The 17,290-nt window shown below is 47.0% G+C and overlaps 1 protein-coding gene across 1 annotated transcript in view; it reads right to left on the bottom strand.

The window, feature by feature from the left end:
• ADAD1 (adenosine deaminase domain containing 1) overlaps positions 1-17,290 on the bottom strand; it is a gene marked incomplete at both ends in the record, with an annotated part of 395,920 nt that overhangs the window by 129,441 nt on the left and 249,189 nt on the right. The window contains one exon of the mRNA XM_082243486.1: positions 11,945-12,179. Coding sequence (XP_082099612.1) covers positions 11,945-12,179 — 235 coding nt within the window. The remainder of the gene's footprint in view (positions 1-11,944; positions 12,180-17,290) is intronic.

The following is a 17,290-nucleotide window of genomic DNA, read 5'->3' as shown; positions in this document are numbered from 1 at the left end:
GTATTAGACTTTGCTCCGAAGGAGTAGCTAGGCAACAGAATATGTTAACAATAAAGCTTTAACATATCCCACCCTCAAGGGGTGGTCCCCTCAGTCAATACCCTCCTACTTCCTGCAACCATATCTCAGTTTTAGTGGAATAGCAGTAGAGTATACATTCAAACCCCAAAAGAGGGGCGGGGGCGGCGACTGTCGGAGGACTCAGAGAAAGGAATTTTACAGGTAAGATTTTACAAAAATTCCGTTTTCTCTTACGTCCTCCGACAGTCGCCGCCTCTTCATATTCGTCACATATGGGGACGTCCCAAAGCAGTGCAAACATGAGGGGTGGGAAACGCATCCGCGCCGAAAGGCAACGCAGTCTCCACATCAAAGAAAGGAACCTTACCAAAGGAAGGAAACCAGCTGGGCAACAGCAAAATTAAGTGCTCAACAGGAGCAACAACCCAGGAAAGGACAAAAAATCAGGGGATACAAAAAACTATCCCAACAGCCAGGAGTCCCCAACAAGGGACCCTATGGAACAGCCGCACTAAGAACCTTGCGGCCAAAGGAAGCATCCGCCGATGCCTGAACATCTACTTTGTAAAATTTAGTGAAAGTGTGCACGGTCGACCAAGTCGCCGCCTTACACACCTGGGCTACAGAAGCCCCATGACGACAGGCCCAAGACGTACTCAAAGATCTAGTAGAGTGCGCCTTCACAGGTACAGGAGGAACCTTCCCCTGCAAAGCATAGGCCTGTTCAATGGTCTTCCTGATCCATTTGGCGATGGTAGAGGCCGAAGCCGCCATGCCCTTCCGAGGACCCTCTGGAAGAACAAACAAAGAGTCCGTCTTACGAAAAGACTCAGTCGATTTAAGGTAAACCCTTATCGCCCGAACAACATCCAGAGAGTGCAATCTCACCTCCTTAGGACGCTTAGGCTTCGTGCACAACGAAGGCAAAACAATATCCTCGTTAAGATGGAATTCCGAAACTCGTTTCGGCAGAAAAGAAGGATTAGGTCGCAAGACCACCTTATCCAAATGAACAACCAGGTACGGAGACTTGCAGGACAAAGCTGCCAGTTCCGACACCCTGCGAGCCGAAGTGATCGCCACCAAAAAGGCGACCTTTTTGGACAACATAGACAACGAGATCTCCCTGATCTGTTCAAAAGGAGCACGTTGTAACACAGATAGAACGAGATTCAAGTTCCAAGGGGGCAAAGGATCCCTCCTAGGAGGAACCAGATGCCGTACACCCTGAATAAAAGTGCCAACCAAGGAGTTGGAAGCCACGGGACGTTGAAACAGAACGGCCAGCGCAGACACCTGACCCTTTATCGTAGCCAGCGCCAAACGCTGATCGACACCCGTCTGAAGGAAAGACAGCACACGGGAAACCGAGTACGTGCGGGGTGAAAACCCCCTGGACTCACACCAGGCAAAATAGGCCTTCCAAGTACGGTAATAAACCTTCCCCGAGGAAGACTTCCTCGCGTTGATCAAAGTATGAACGACCTCTGGAGAGAGACCCTTCTCCTTCAGGACCTCGGTCTCAACAGCCAGGCCGTCAAAGCCAGCGACTGTAAAGCAGGATGGTAAATCGGTCCTTGAGACAGTAGATCGTCTCGAAGAGGCAGACGCCAAGGGGCGTCGACCGCCAGATTCACGAGGTCTGCGTACCAGGACCGGCGAGGCCAGTCCGGTGCCACAAGAATCACCGTGCTGCGTTCCGAGTGTAACCTGCGAAGGAACCTGGACAGCAACTGAATTGGTGGAAACGCGTACATCAGCCTGTACTGATGCCACGGGGCCACTAACGCGTCCGACGCGTCTGCCCGAGGGTCGCGCGTCCTTGCCACGAACCTCTTCACCTTGTAGTTGAGGCAAGACGCGAACAGGTCCACATCTGGAAGACCCCACTTCGCGCACAACATCTGGAAGACAGCCGGGTGGAGAGACCATTCCCCCTGATCCAGGGTCTGGCGACTCAGATAGTCCGCCTGCCAGTTCTCCACTCCCGGAATGTGAACCGCCGTTATCGCCGGGACATGAGTCTCGGCCCAAGACAGAATGTCGGCCACTTCTCGAGCCGCTCGGGCACTCCTGGTGCCCCCTTGGTGGTTGATGTAGGCCACCGCCGTGGCATTGTCCGTCTGCACCCGAACCGGGCAGCCCTGCAGCCGGACCGTCCAGCGATGAAGACAGAGCCTTATCGCACGCAATTCCAGAATGTTGATCGGGAGGGAAGACTCCCCCTCCGACCAAGTCCCCTGGGCGGACAGAACGCCCAGAACTCCACCCCAGCCCGACAGGCTGGCATCCGTGGTGATTACCGTCCACGAGATCGGACGAAAAGACTTGCCCCCGGACACCAACGGGGACTGGAGCCACCACAGAAGGTTTTCCCTGGTGCGATGACTCAACGAGATCTGAAGATCCAGAGATTGAGGGCGCCCGTCCCACCTGGACAGGATCTCCGCTTGGAGACCCCGCGTGTGAAACTGCGCGAAAGGAATCGCCTCGAAGGCCGAGACCATCAATCCCAGACATCTCATACACGTCCGCAGAGACGAGTGTGGAACGTCCCTGAGGGACCTGACTTCCTCCTGAAGAGTCCTGAGTTTGTCTTCCGGCAGGAAGACCTTCGCCTGCACCGAGTCCAGTATCATTCCCAGATAGGGGAGACGAACCGACGGACTCAGTGTCGACTTTGGAACAGTTATCGTCCAACCAAACTCCTGCAGAGTTTGCATTGTGACAGACAGGTCCTCCTCCAGACCCTGTCTGGTCGCAGACCGAACCAGAATGTCGTCCAGATACCCCAGGACAGAAATGCCCTGGGCCCTCAATAATGCCAGAACCGGTGCAAGCACCTTGGTGAAGACCCGCGGAGCCGAGGCGAGACCGAAGGGCAAAGCCACGAACTGGTAGTGATCCTCCGCAATGGCAAATCGAAGGTATCTCTGATGACCCTCGAATATGGGGATGTGAAGGTACGCATCCTTCAAATCGATGGAGGCCATGAATTCTCCCAGAACCAGGGCAGCCACCACCGAGCGCAGGGATTCCATGCGGAACTTGCGAACCCGCACAGAGCGGTTCAGAGCCTTCAAGTCCAGAATCGGACGAACCTTGCCCTCCTTCCTGGGCACGGTGAACAGATTGGAATAAAACCCCCGAAATCTGTCCCGATGAGGCACCGGAACCACCACTCCCCGAGCCCTCAGGTCCCGCACCGCCAGGTGCAGATCCCGCAGGCGCTCTGGAGACAGTTGAAGATTTGAGGGAAAAAATCTGCTCTCCGGCCGAGAGAGAAACTCGATCTTGTAACCAGATCGAACGATTTCCAGAACCCATCTGTCCCGCACACGGGCCAACCAGGGCTGAAGAAAACCGAGCAAGCGTCCCCCCACCCCAAAACTGGGTGAGGGCGCCCCTTCAGGCCGAACTGTTATGGGCTGCAGGTCCGGATTGGCCGGACCTCTGTTTCCCAGACCAGGGCTTCGTCTGAGAGCCTTGGCCTTTGAACGGTTTGCCCTTGTAGTGCGGCCGAAAGGCACGAAAGGACCCCTGAGGGGGCCGAAAAGTAGCATGCTTCTTCCCAGAAGCCCCCTTAGCCTTCGGGAAATGGGGCAAGAGAGTGCTCTTACCCCCAGTGATCCCCTTAATCAACACATCCAGGGACTCCCCAAAAAGGCGAGACCCATCATAAGGCAGATTGGCTAAGGTTTTACGTGAAGAGTGGTCCACCGACCAACATTTCAACCAAACCAGGCGGCGAGACAACACCGCCACGCTGTGCACACGTGCAGCCAACGGAATCAGGTCCAGGTCCGCATCACACAGATACATGACACCCTGGTGGATCTGATCCACCATATCCAGGGTCGCCGCCGAGGCCGAATCGGCCACTAGGACGCGCCTAAGCATCTGCGTCCAACTTGCGATCGCCTGGGCCGCCATGAGAGACGCAAACAGAGCCTTAAGCATAGAACCCGTAACAGAATAAGTATGACGGGAAAGAGACTCCAGTCTCCTATCCGTGGCATCACGGAAAACAGGGGAACCCTCTGCAGGAATCGCAGTGGCTTTGTTCAAAACCGCAATTGCATGATCCACTGGTGGAGGCACACACCACCGTTCATCAGTGGCAGGTGAGAAAGGATAACGCAGCTTGAATCTACTTGGTACCGCAAAAGGCTTGCGCAGATCGCGCCATTGATCCTTAACAGCGCGCTGAAAATCAGCATTGCAGGGAAAAACCTGCGGCGTCCTGCGTTTTCTCTGCGTCCCATAAGCCGCCAAGGCAGCGGGGGGACACACTTCATCCTGCAAACGTAGCGTTTGCTTAATGGAAGCAATCAACTCATCCATGATTGCAAGCTCTTCAGGCGAGCCAGGGGGAGAATTATCAACCCCCTCAACCTCAGCCTCTACCTCAGACCCCACTAGATCAAGAGAGGAGCGGGACCCCGATAGGGGGGTCCCTGCCAGAACAGCCCCATCACCTTCACCCTCAGAATCGGAGGACAGAGCAACTCTGGGCCGTTTACTAGATTGAGCAGCCACCAGCATTTGCACCTGGGCAGCAAGGCCAGCCACAATAGTGGCTAAATCCCCCCCTGGGGGGGAAACAGCGGTCCCCTGGCTTTCCACCAATACTGTGGGAAACTTGCCCTCCTGAGAATCCATTGCCCCTGTATGCCAGACAACCAAGGGTTAACTGCCCCCTTACAGCAAGCGCGGCAAGCGCAGCCCACCGCACCACACTCAGGCACAATGAGACCCCCACAGGGAATACACAGACTGAATACAGGCAATGGACAACAGGAATAGAAGGATAAAACCTGAGGAGACCCCGCTGCTGCTGCCGCCTCGATCGGTGTTCCAGGAAAGAGGAAGTGATGCTGCCAGGGCGCTCTATGTAAGCCTATGGAGGCTACAAGAAAATGGCCGCCGTGCATGTAAACCATGCGGCCGGAGCGGGCGCCGGTAAAATGGCGTCGTTTGGCGCCGAAATCGCCGCTCCACAGTGCATAGAACACACACAATTTCATCCCATTATATGGATGCATGTTAGATCGCCGCAGCGATCGCTGTATATGCCCCAACATGCCATTAAAAACATGCCCCACAGCACACAGCTTCCCACACTGCCCAGCCTGACACACACAGTGTCATACAGCTCCCCCCCCCTTGCAGCCCACAGCATGCAGCCGAGAGATAGGGAGACAAGCAGTGTGATTAAAGGCAGGTTACACAGTCCCAGACTGAGACCCCCCCCAGACAGACAGGTCCCCACATAGATACACTTACCTCACATGGCGTGGGGAACCCGCACAGGCGAACAAGCCGCTGCACATGAGGCAGGGAGAGTCGCAATTCAAGACGCACACAATGGCGGTTAAGAAACCGCACAGCGTCCGGTGAGGTAGCCACCTCACCAATCATCCCTGCACCGAACAGGGATGGGTCGTTCACCGTGCCAGGAGCGTTACCTGGCTGAACGCTCGATGGCAGACTGGGAAGCCACTGACCCACGACCTGCGATCAGGGGGATCAGCCCGAGACCCAGTCCGCATGATCCTCTTCGTCCGAAGAACTAACTAATGCTGACAAAAAAAAAAACAGCTAAGTAAAGGTAGAGAAAAAACTCAAACAAAATATTAAAAAGAAGAAAGAGTCTGGGACAAAAAGTCCCAGCACAGAGAGAGCCAGCCACTCCTGACAAGCTAGACATTAAAACTGAGATATGGTTGCAGGAAGTAGGAGGGTATTGACTGAGGGGACCACCCCTTGAGGGTGGGATATGTTAAAGCTTTATTGTTAACATATTCTGTTGCCTAGCTACTCCTTCGGAGCAAAGTCTAATACCCATATGTGACGAATATGAAGAGGCGGCGACTGTCGGAGGACGTAAGAGAAAAATGTTTTCACTAATTTTTGCAAGTTTATTACTTTTTAGGGGGTTTATTTGCGCTGATTGTGATCACTATAATTAATGATCAAAAAAAGACATGTATAGCCAGGAACTGGTATGTAAAAGGTACAAGGAAACCCTATCTTTCTTCGCCCACATTCACATTACTGGACCCATCCGGGGCCCAGGCTTTGCCCATCACAACAGATATATTCACAAAGGGGTCTCCAGGGTCTGGGTGCCATAAGGGTGGACCACAGCCCTGGACCTGTATAGAACCCCACGATTCACTAGTATTACCATGTACCAAGGTGAGCACTGAACCCAAAAAAAACATTGCAAGCCATCCCTGTTGCTGCGAGGTCCGGTTCTGAAGGCATACATCAAGGGTAACTGATTCAGAAATTGCAAACGAGCCAAAAGAGGAGTCAGATCTTGGCAGAAATGTCAGTCGAAAAAGGAAAGGGAAAACTAGTGAAAAGTTCTTCTCCAATAGAAGAAGTCATCTATCACCTAAGGACACTAAAAAAAGTGAGCAGGATTATATTTGTATAATGGAGGGAAGTACTTAGGAAAGCTTTAACCAGTGCCCAAGCAACTGAACATACTCGTATATAAGTATACCACAATATTGCTGCGCTAAAAACAAATAGAAATATATCAAAAAAGGGGGCGAAAAGCAGCCAACACAAATCTTGAAATAACAGATCAAAGACAATATAATTCTAAATGTGGCACTAATCTAAAAAACTGTTTGCACAGAATGTTCATATAGATCCAATAGAGGAACAACAGTTCACAGGTGATCCGTATATATATATATATATATATATATATATATATATATATGTGGAGATCTTTGGATGGATAGAAGTGAAGATCCTCAGTGGGAGAAAACCACCACCAAACACCCGTACACGCTGATCCTTACCGGATATATATATGACCCTCATCACAAAGGTCATATAGCGTTTTATGTATAGCGTATGTATCACAGGCAAATAGGATCCTCCACTCCTTAGTCCCAGCATATATCAAACGATCGTCATCTCATCATCATGGGGCCCAAAAAAAGGAAACGGAACACCGCCTCATAGTGTAACCTGTTATACAACTTTATTTGGCCCAAAAGCAATGTAAATAACTTACAGAATCACCGCTGATAGTAAGCGTTGTGTGTTACTTCCCTCCGATGGTTTGATGCTGTTGCATCCCACCGTCAAAATGGCCGCCGTGTCTCTTCCGCGTGTGGCGTGCGTCGCCGTAAGCTCCAACCGACGCGTTTCGTCATAGACTGACGTCGTGAAAGGGGTGTGGTCCTACGGCGGCGACGCTATATATATATATATATATATATATATATATATATATATATATATATATATATATATATATATATATATATAGCGGTTGAGATTGGACAGAAGCATTGATTTGAACCCATACCTGGAAGTGGTCGGCTTGCGCTCCAACGACCGGATGCGGATGTTAAAGAGATAGACTAGGTTATAACAAACCTCTCAATCATGTCGCCAATATGATATGCGACATGTTTACCCCTGTAGATGACACCCTGGATGATCTGGGGGGTCTCTTTATGCGTTTGAAAAACCTGATGACTGCTGAGCTCCATGCGAATTGGGACATAGACTTCTTTGAGAGATATGTTGCTGATGGCATGGTGCCCAGGAGTCTCAGGTGGGAGGTGTTTCCACAAAGTGACATTGTAGACACCAATGATTGGTTTCTATTTTTTACCAATGCTGGGATCAGCCTATTAAATTTTATGTTGACTAAAAAGACACAGAAATCAAAAAAACTGGACGATGATATTAATTTAATTAAAGAAAAATTGGTTGCTTTTAAAGGGAAAGATGAATATAAAAATAAATCTGAAGCTCTGAAAAAGCATCTAGAAAAAGAAGAGACTGAACAAAGGAATAAAAAAAGGAAGAAATTTGCTAGGGACTTGAGCGATTATAAATCTCAATGTATTTTTAAGTGGCAGGTTGCCAAACTAAGTGAACCAGCCAAGGATGACTTAACCGCGCCTATGGACGTCACTTATGCTGAACCTCCCGATACCCCACTGCCCGGGGTTAATAATGGTGGGCAAACCTTTTCCCCTTATCCTCGACCGGTGCAATGGACCAATCAGGGACGTGGAAGAGGACGGGGGAGAGGGAGGGGGCATCCATCTCAACCCCAACCACAAAGGGGTATTACACCTACTTCTAACAGGTTTGCACCTTTGGCTAATAACCCTCCAGAACCAGAACGTTATATTACCAATCATCCCTATGAAAGGGATAGGGCTCCGATCCATCCAGAAGGTCAGGTCAGCTATCCAATTCCCATCCTAATGGGTACCAAACATTTTTCCCCCATCAGGTAAATAATGGATATGGAAATGGATATCACCCAGACCAATACAATCAGGGATCCCAACAAAGTTTTTTTTCAGGGTGTTACCCCGAAAAACAAAAGACGAAAAAATGTAAAAAGGGGGACAAGAGGGGGGAGGAGACTCCAATACAAAAAGGAGGCGGCTCTGAAGGACGGTGGGCTCTTTAATTTGAGCTAAGCCATCATTTCTTCCGATGAGAGACATGTACTCAACCGTGGGTTGAAGTTTGCCCCTCCCCCCCAAACCCCTTAGCAAATTCGATACTTTCATTGATCTTCAGAAATACGTCAGAAAGATGAGTATTAAGAGATATCTAACCAGTAACCCTATTCCATCTAAACAGGAATATGTTATGGGAGTGAGAAATACTCAATTTACTAAACCCCCCGGGACCTTTAGCACCGTCCTTGACTGTGTTCAGAGACCTAGTAGCCAGAGATCTAGACCAGTTACAGATTAAAAAGTGTGGAACTGATCTTGCCTTCAATAGAGGCCTCAGAACACTCAAGGAACCTAAGGATATTGTTGTCAGGCCCGCTGATAAGGGGGGGGGGGGGGGGGGATTGTAATTCTCGATACAGAGGCATAATATGACACAGAGATGATGAGACTTTTGTCTGATCAAGATACTTATATCCCTTTAAGAGGTGATCCCACTAAGATGTATAAAACTGAACTGGAAATTCTGGTGGCGGAAGGTTTTGATAGGAAATTGCTTACCAAGAAAGAAAAGGCCTTTCTAGTACCCACAGCACCCACAATCCCGGTGATATATTTTTTGCCCAAAGTGCATAAGGACCCTGTTTGCCCACCCAGGAGACCTATCATCAGCGGTATTGATTTCGTGACCTCCCGGGTGGGCAAATATATAGACCATTTTCTGCAACCATTGGTCTCTAAGATGCCCTCATATCTCAGGGATTCGATGCATGTCATTAACGAACTCAGCAAGATTCAGTGGAAAGAAGGTTATATTTTAGTGACAGCGGACGTTTCGTCCTTGTACACTAATATTTCCCATGATCAGGGTTTGGAAGCGGTGTCCTACTATTTAAGTCAGGACATCCCTCTGAGCTTCCAGAAGGACTATTTAATTTCTTTGCTGAGTTTCGCGATGGCCCATAATTTATTATTTTTGGTTTAAAGGCAATTTCTATTTGCAAAATAGGGGTGTGGCCATGGGCGCAAAATTTGCGCCCAGTATGGCCAACCTTTTTATGGCCAAGTGGGAGGAGGATGTTGTCATGGGTATGCCTAGGCCAGAGCTAGTGCTCTGAAGTAGGTATATCGATGACATCCTCCTCCTATGGGATGGCAGTACGGACTCCTTAAAAGAGTTTATGATCACTCTCAACCAGAATGATAGAGGTATTAATTTACAATACGAGTTTAGCAGCTCCGAGATTCATTTCTTGGACCTGAAAATAATGGTGCAGGAGGGTCGTATCATGACATCTACCTTTTTCAAAACTACTGACAGGAAAGGATTTATTGATACCACCAGCTGTCATCATGCTGCGTGGCTTAGATCCGTTCCTGTCAGTTCTTGCGCCTAAAGCGTAGCTGCTCATTAAGGATTGATTTTCTTAAAGAAGCCTTCATCTTAAAAGACAAGTTTATGGAAACAGGATACAGTGAGCAGGTCTTAGATGAGGCCATAGTGAGAGCGGACGTGCGCAATAGAGATGATTTGCTAGAGCCAAGGTGAAGAATGAGTCCTTTGGTTTTGCTTTTCTTTCATCCTATTCCACGCAACACTTCTCGGTAAAAAAGATTCTTCGCCGCCACTGGCATATTTTGAAAAATGATGGAGTATTAGGCCCCCTGATCCCAGAGCAACCTCAGGTGGTTTTTAGGGGGGTACCACCTTTAAAATTACAAGTGGCTCCTAATGTGAGAGATCCCCCTAAGCCAACATCTTTTTTTCAGACGATGGGAGGATTCTTCCCATGTAGGAAAGGTGCCATTTGCAAACAATCATGAGAGAAGCAGGAGAGTTTGTTCCTTTACCTCAGGCTCTACAGGTCAAGAATTTAACATTAAGCCTTTCATATCTTGTACCACTAGATATGTGGTTTATTTACTTAGGTGTCCCTGTGGCCTTGACTATGTTGGCCGCACTATCCGAGAGCATCATGTCAGACTTAAGGAGCATGTGGCCAACATAGTCAAGGGGTTTCCAAAACATAGTGTCTCAAGGCACTATGACCAGTGCCATCAAAGGAACCCTAAGGGGACGATCTTCTTGGGAATAGACAAATACTCCAAGAATTGGAGGGGCAGCAATATGACCCGTGGGTCTCCAAATTGGAGACCAGCTGGATTTATAGGTTGAAATCCTATACCCCTTTAGGCCTGAATATCGAATGGGATATTAACGCATTCATTAATAATTCATGATAGTATTTTTAGAATATATTTTTTGCTATTTTATATGTGAATTTTTATGGATGTTGCTGTTATTCAGGAATATTCTAGTCAGTTTTCTAGTCTCCTTTTAGTCTCTATTTGTAAGAATTTTATGTGTTTTTACATGTTTTATATGGATTGTTTTTAACTAAATGTGTTTTTATGTAATGTACTGCTATGTGAAGAGGGAGTTGTGTGTTCTCTAACCTGTGGTTTAGAGTGCGACCACCAGATGGAGCCGTGACCTCCGAGGTGTTGTGTGTGTATTTTATGTTTAAAATGTGGTTGTTTGGTTCCACGTAACATAAAAATATTAAACTAATATAAGGGATTGTTAGCTTTCTTTTTTTTGTTGCATATCATATTGGCGACATGATTGAGAGGTTGTTATACCCTAGTCTATCTCTTTAACATCCGCATCCGGTCGTTTGAGCGCAAGCCGATCACTTCCGGGTATGGGTGAGAGTCAATGCTTCCGTCCAATCTCAACCGCTATATATATAGCGTCGCCGCCGTAGGACCACACCCCTTTGACGACGTCAGTCTATGACGAAACACGTTGGGTGGAGCCCACGGCGACGCACGCCACACGGGGAAGAGACACGGCGGCCATTTTGTCGGTGGGATGCAGCAGCATCAAACCATCGGAGGGAAGTAACACACAACGCTCACTATCAGCAGTGATTCTGTAAGTTATTTACATTGCTTTTGGGCCAAATAAAGTTGTATAACAGGTTACACTATGAGGCGGTGTTCTGTTTCCTTTTTTTGGGCCCCATGATGATGAGATGACGATCGTTTGATATATGCTGGGACTAAGGAGTGGAGGATCCTATTTGCCTGTGATACATACGCTATACATAAAACGCTATATGACCTTTGTGATGAGGGTCATATATATCCGGTAAGGATCAGTGTGTACGGGTGTTTGGTGGTGGTTTTCTCCCACTGAGGATCTTCACTTCTATCCATCCAAAGATCTCCACACATATATATATATATATATATATACATACACATACATACATACACACGGATCACCTGTGAACTGTTCCTCTCTTGGATCTATATGAACATTCTGTGCAAACAGTTTTTTAGATTAGCGCCACATTTAGAATTATACTCGCATATAACTCAAGGCCTAAGAATCAATTTGTGTGTCCTTTACTGTATGATTTAAATAGGAGGTTTAACCAAACTCCCGAAAGATTTAATACCTTTCAGTAATCTTTCCCAGCAAAGCATCAACTATTTCCAGTGAACTATCTCCTTGTGACCAGTTAAGAGAGAAGCAGTTCCTAGAGGCAGTCTGAACTGGATTGGCTGCTGTGACAATGCTTATGTAGGGTTTGTTTACTAGATAAAACATTGGCAGGCTTGACGTAAACTCATCCTCAATTCTTTGTTTAAGAGCAATCTCCAGTCCTCTGGTACTGTTACAATTTGCATCACCTGAAAAAAAAAAAAAAAAAAGCTGAATTTATTTTAAAGTAAAATTCCAGAAATTATAGATCTGTTAAATGGAACCAAACACAGCAATGGAACCAAACACAGAAATTTAAAAAAGGGAAAATTAATGGGCAAACAGGCAGGAATCTAAATGCAGAGACATGCTGTGTCTCTTCTGCATTAAAGTTACATCTGTACAGTGTACAGCGCACACACAGCTCACTCTAAAAATTCTGTAATGCCGAGTCTGCCTGAACTCCCACGCATACATGGCAGTAACATTATCCCTACCCTGGCAATGAACATGTCTGCCAACCAAAATCTGAAAGCCAGCCGCCCGAAGCAGCCAGACAATGAGCTCGGGGATACTGCATCGCTGGAGCCGATATGATTATAGTTCCGCTATAACGGTTTTCCAATACAGTCAATTTCAAGGCATGCTGTGAATGATAACTGTCACATTTGCTTGTGCCCTCAACTGCAATGTCAAACTATCTAATGGCTGGTGTCATAACTGATCCCATGCGCCGCATCATCGCAACTGCAGATTGAACAGAGACTAAGATGGAAGCTTCCTTGGCTGTAAAGGAAAACTGGATTTTTGTCTTACTGTAAAATCCTTTTCTCTGAGGTTCACTGACGGACACAGCTCCATGTCTTCTAGATCATTAGCCTTTATGATGCTCACTCTTCAGTAGGACTAGGCGGAAACCTTTTTGGTTACACCCCTGAGGCAGTCCCAGAGGGTATACCATCACTTCCTGCTGCAGGAACTCAGCTAGTAACAGGAGCTCACAACCAGGAAAAAGAAAAAAAAATACACCCCAAAAAGTGGAAGCCTCTGCAACCGCAGCCTGCAAAACTTTGCGGCCAAATGCCGCATCCGAAGATGCAAGTACATCCACCTTATACAACGTTGTGAATGTGTGTACAGATGACCACGTAGCCGCCTTGCACACCTGAACCTCTGACGCCTGATGATGGAAAGCTCAGGAGGCACTAAGCGCCCTCGTAGAATGCGCCTTAACAGGAAAAGGAGGAACCTGATCCTTCATGGAATAGGCCTGCACCACCGTCTGCCTGATCCACTTGGAAATGGTTGCAGCAGATGCGGCCTGCCCCTTACGAGGTCCATCTGTAAGAACAAAGAATCTAGGATTTTCTAATCGGTTAAGTCGCCGCCAGATACACCAGATTCGCCCAGATCACATCCAAGGAATGTAATGCAATTTCCTTAGGATGTTTCAGCTTAGGACTCAAGGATGGTAACACAATTATTATTTATTATTATTATACAGGATTTATATAGCGCCAACAGTTTGCGCAGCGCTTTACAATTTGAGGGAAGACAATACAGTTACAGTACAGTTCAAAACAGGAGGAACTAGAGGGCCCTGCTCGTTAGAGCTTACAATCTAGAAGGGAGGGTCAAGTGAAACAAAAGGCAATAACTGTGGGGGATGGGTTGATGGAGAAAATGGAGGTACATTTGTTAGGGGTTGGTAGGATAGGCTTTTTTGAAAAGGAGGGTTTTCAGAGATCGCCTAAAAGCTAATAGAGTGGGAGATAATCGCACAGATAAGGGTAAGGAGTTCCATAGGATTGGAGAGGCTCTGGAAAAGTCCTGGAGGCGAGCGTGGGAGGAGGTGACAAGGGGGCTAGACAGCAGAAGGTTTTGAGAGGAACTAGGAGAGGGATTAGGTTGGTATTTTGAGACGAGGCTGGTGATGTAGCTGGGGGCTAAGCTGTGGATTGCTTTGTAAGATGTTGTTAGTATTTTGAATTTAATTCATTGGGTGAGTGGAAGCCAGTGGAGGGCTTGACAGAGAGGCGCAGCGGACACAGCGATTGGTGAGGTGGATGAGTCTGGCGGCAGCATTCATGATGGATTGAAGGGGGGATAGCCTGTTTAGAGGTATGCCAACGAGAAGGGAATTGCAGTAGTCGAGGCGCGAGATGACCAGGGAGTGATCTAGGAGTTTTGTTGTGTCTTTGGTTAGTAAGGGGTGTATTTTGGAGATGTTGCGGAGGCTGAGGCGGCAAGATTTGGAAAGCGATTGGATGTGGGGTTTTAAGGAGAGTTCAGAGTCCAGGATAACACCTAAGGCCTTGGCATGCGGGGATGGGCTGATAGTAATGCCATTGATATTGACAGAGAAATCAGGGGAAGGGGCACGTGGTGGAGGAAAAATTATAAGCTCGGTTTTGGATGGATTGAGTTTGAGGAAGTGGTGAGACATCCAGACCGATAGCAGTTTGAAATTTTGGGGAATTGAAAAGGTCAATAAGCATTGGAGGGGGGGAAATTTTATCAGAAAACTCAGTCAACGCGAATCGTTCTGGATATATGAAACCAAAGTGGGGGTTCCCCGCGGGTTAAACGTTGAGTTTGATCTCAATTGTTTTATTTCAGATCGATAATATTGTTTTAACTGTCTTTTAGAAATTATATTACTTTTTAGTAATTTAGGTTTTTAGTGTTTTATAATGTTTTAGGAATAATTTTACATTGTATTTAGCCAATTTTATATTGTATTCAGCCTAATTATGTGATCCAGATAGTAGCGGGACGTCGATAGCTCCATATATATATTTATTTATTTATTTTAGTTTGTCTATATAGGGGTTCCTGTATAGTGCCTGATGGTATGTTGTGTAGCTAAAGGGTTATAAGCCTAATAGGGAGATTACCTTCCCTGCAGTCACAACAATAACGCACCTACAGTGTCCTTAGGGTTAACCATAGAATTCATATAGACCATACTATTGTTTTCCCTCTGCTAATCTGTTTCCGCTAGCCAGTGGAGAGGATAAGCATTGGTAGTGAATCATTTTGAGATTTACATACTATGTAATCTTAGTGCTAGCTCGGTCAATCAGCGAGCGGCATAGCATACAGCATAGGCTATCTCTCCGGCACCAGATGTCTCAACTTCCGCTGTGTAGTGAGAAGCGGCATCTGTGTTGCCATGACGAGGGAGAATAGCCAATCAGCAGACCGGGACCGCCCATCCAATGAGCGGTAAGCCCGTTTTACATAAGGGGTGACGTCCCTCGGCCGCCTTCATACCGCTGAAGAAGTCTCCACCCCTTGGAGGACGACACGCGTTCGGGGGGAAGGCGGAGCCGTTGACGTCACCTGCTACTATCTGGAAGTCTGGCGCGGTTGTCTGTATGACCCGCCAGCACCGCTGTGATCATTATTGCCGTTTTTACACAACTACAAAGTAAGAGGCTGTCTTTGTGTGCACCTAGCAAATAAAGTATATGTCAGTATTGCACTATGGGCTTGTCTGCTTTTATGTTCCCCATTACATGGTCCTGAGTGGAGCAGCAGTCCAGAGCCTTATCCAGGGACATATATTGCTTAAGGTGCGGTGGAGTAGAGCTGTCTTCCCTTACATTTGTGGATGATCGTCCATTGATTGCCCGTTTGATATATGCTTACAATCAGTGCTCTGGAGGTGAGAGGCCATTTCGTATGGTGGTGGTCGGTAGTGCACAAGCGCACCTGTCTGTCCTTCATGAGAGAGTGCATGACACTTGTTCTTTCCACGGGCTTTGCATGGACATTTTTCTCTAACATCAAATATTTAATTTATTTTGTCTCATTCTTGTGTTTAGTTTATGTCTGCTAGCGCTGCTCTATTTTATGTTATAGAATTTACATGGGTGTTGTTTGTTGACCTGAGAGTGCAGCTGCTTCATGTGAATTTTAAATATCTTTTTGCGCTGATATTATCCCTGTTACTGTATCATTGTGTATCTCAATTTACATATATCTAGCTGCAATTAATATGGATATCTTCAACTATCTAGAAAAAAGAGAGGTAAATCTGGGGGATATATTCTCTAGTAGTCAAGTGTCCAATATAGAAGGAGATGTTTCTTCTGCTTTCAAAAAACTAGGATATGCACTAGAGAAAAAAATCAAAATATGGTGGGATATTACCACTTTTGAATACTACTTGCGTGAGAAACTCATCCCCAGGCGCCTGAGGTGGGATCTGCCACCCAATGATGGACTCCTGGACAATGAGTCTATGGAGGAATGGAAGGGATTTTTTAATAAAAAAGGTCTTGAACTTATTGATTTCCTCCTTATCAGGAAAAAACGCAAATTGAAAATTATTGAGTCCCAGATTAAAGATCTACAAACATCCCTAGAGCCGCATAAGGATACCGAGGAGTTCACCAGACTCTCAGGGATCCTCAAAAATAGGATGGTCAAATGGGATATAGAAACCCAAAATAAGAAAAAGAAAAAATTCATCAGAGATTTTGGGGATTTCCAGGTAGATAGTATCTATAAGTGGCAAAAAAGTACCAATAATGCTGATGATGGTGGAGAAGGTCCTCAAAACCCCCCCACCACTCCTGCTCCTATTATTGGGGATATTCCTAATGATGTCTGGAGAGCCTCACCTGCCCCCTATTATAATAATGAACCCCAACAAGGACACTCTAATCGGGGAAGGAAAAGGGGGGGTAGAGGTGGAAGAGGGAAAAATAAAACCCCCGGAAGAGGGAATTACCATTTCCCGCCTAATAATCACCAAAATGGTTATTACACATACCCCCAAGGTGAACGACCACAGACCCCGAGACATAACCCACAAGGGTATAATCGGGGGAGAGGGGGTACAAACCTCCCCCAAAGAGGTGGTCAGCCTATAAGAGGGCATGGTAATAGAGGGCATGGAAACAGAAGGAACGATTACACCTATGCGCAAGTTGCTACCCAGAATAGGTTTGATCCACTTAGGAATAACCAATATGAGAACTCTTTTTTAGGGAACACGGGGGGACAAGAGAGGGCCCCCCCCCTCCCCTGCCAGAACCAGTTAGACAACTGGTGGAGGGGCCCGTTAGAGGGCACCCCAGGAGCCAAAGGAGGGAAAAGAAGCAGAGAGGAAACAGAGGCGGCAGGAGAGTCCAGAGGAAAAAAATCCCGTTAGGAGCCGGCATTTTTAATTTGAGTGGGGTCCAATTAGCAGACGATGAATTGAGAACTTTGGACAAAGGCCTAAAATTTGCTCCGGCACGAAACTTAAACAAGTTTCAGACCTATGTTGGCATCCAAAAATTTGTCCGTTCTCTAAATGTAAAAAAGT

The sequence above is a fragment of the Pelophylax lessonae genome (assembly GCF_965119305.1).
Source record: "Pelophylax lessonae genome assembly, chromosome: 1".
In the NCBI taxonomy this organism is placed as follows: Eukaryota; Metazoa; Chordata; class Amphibia; order Anura; family Ranidae; genus Pelophylax; species Pelophylax lessonae.
The sequence above is the reverse complement of the archived record's forward strand: the minus strand, read 5'-3'. Positions and strand labels throughout refer to the sequence as shown.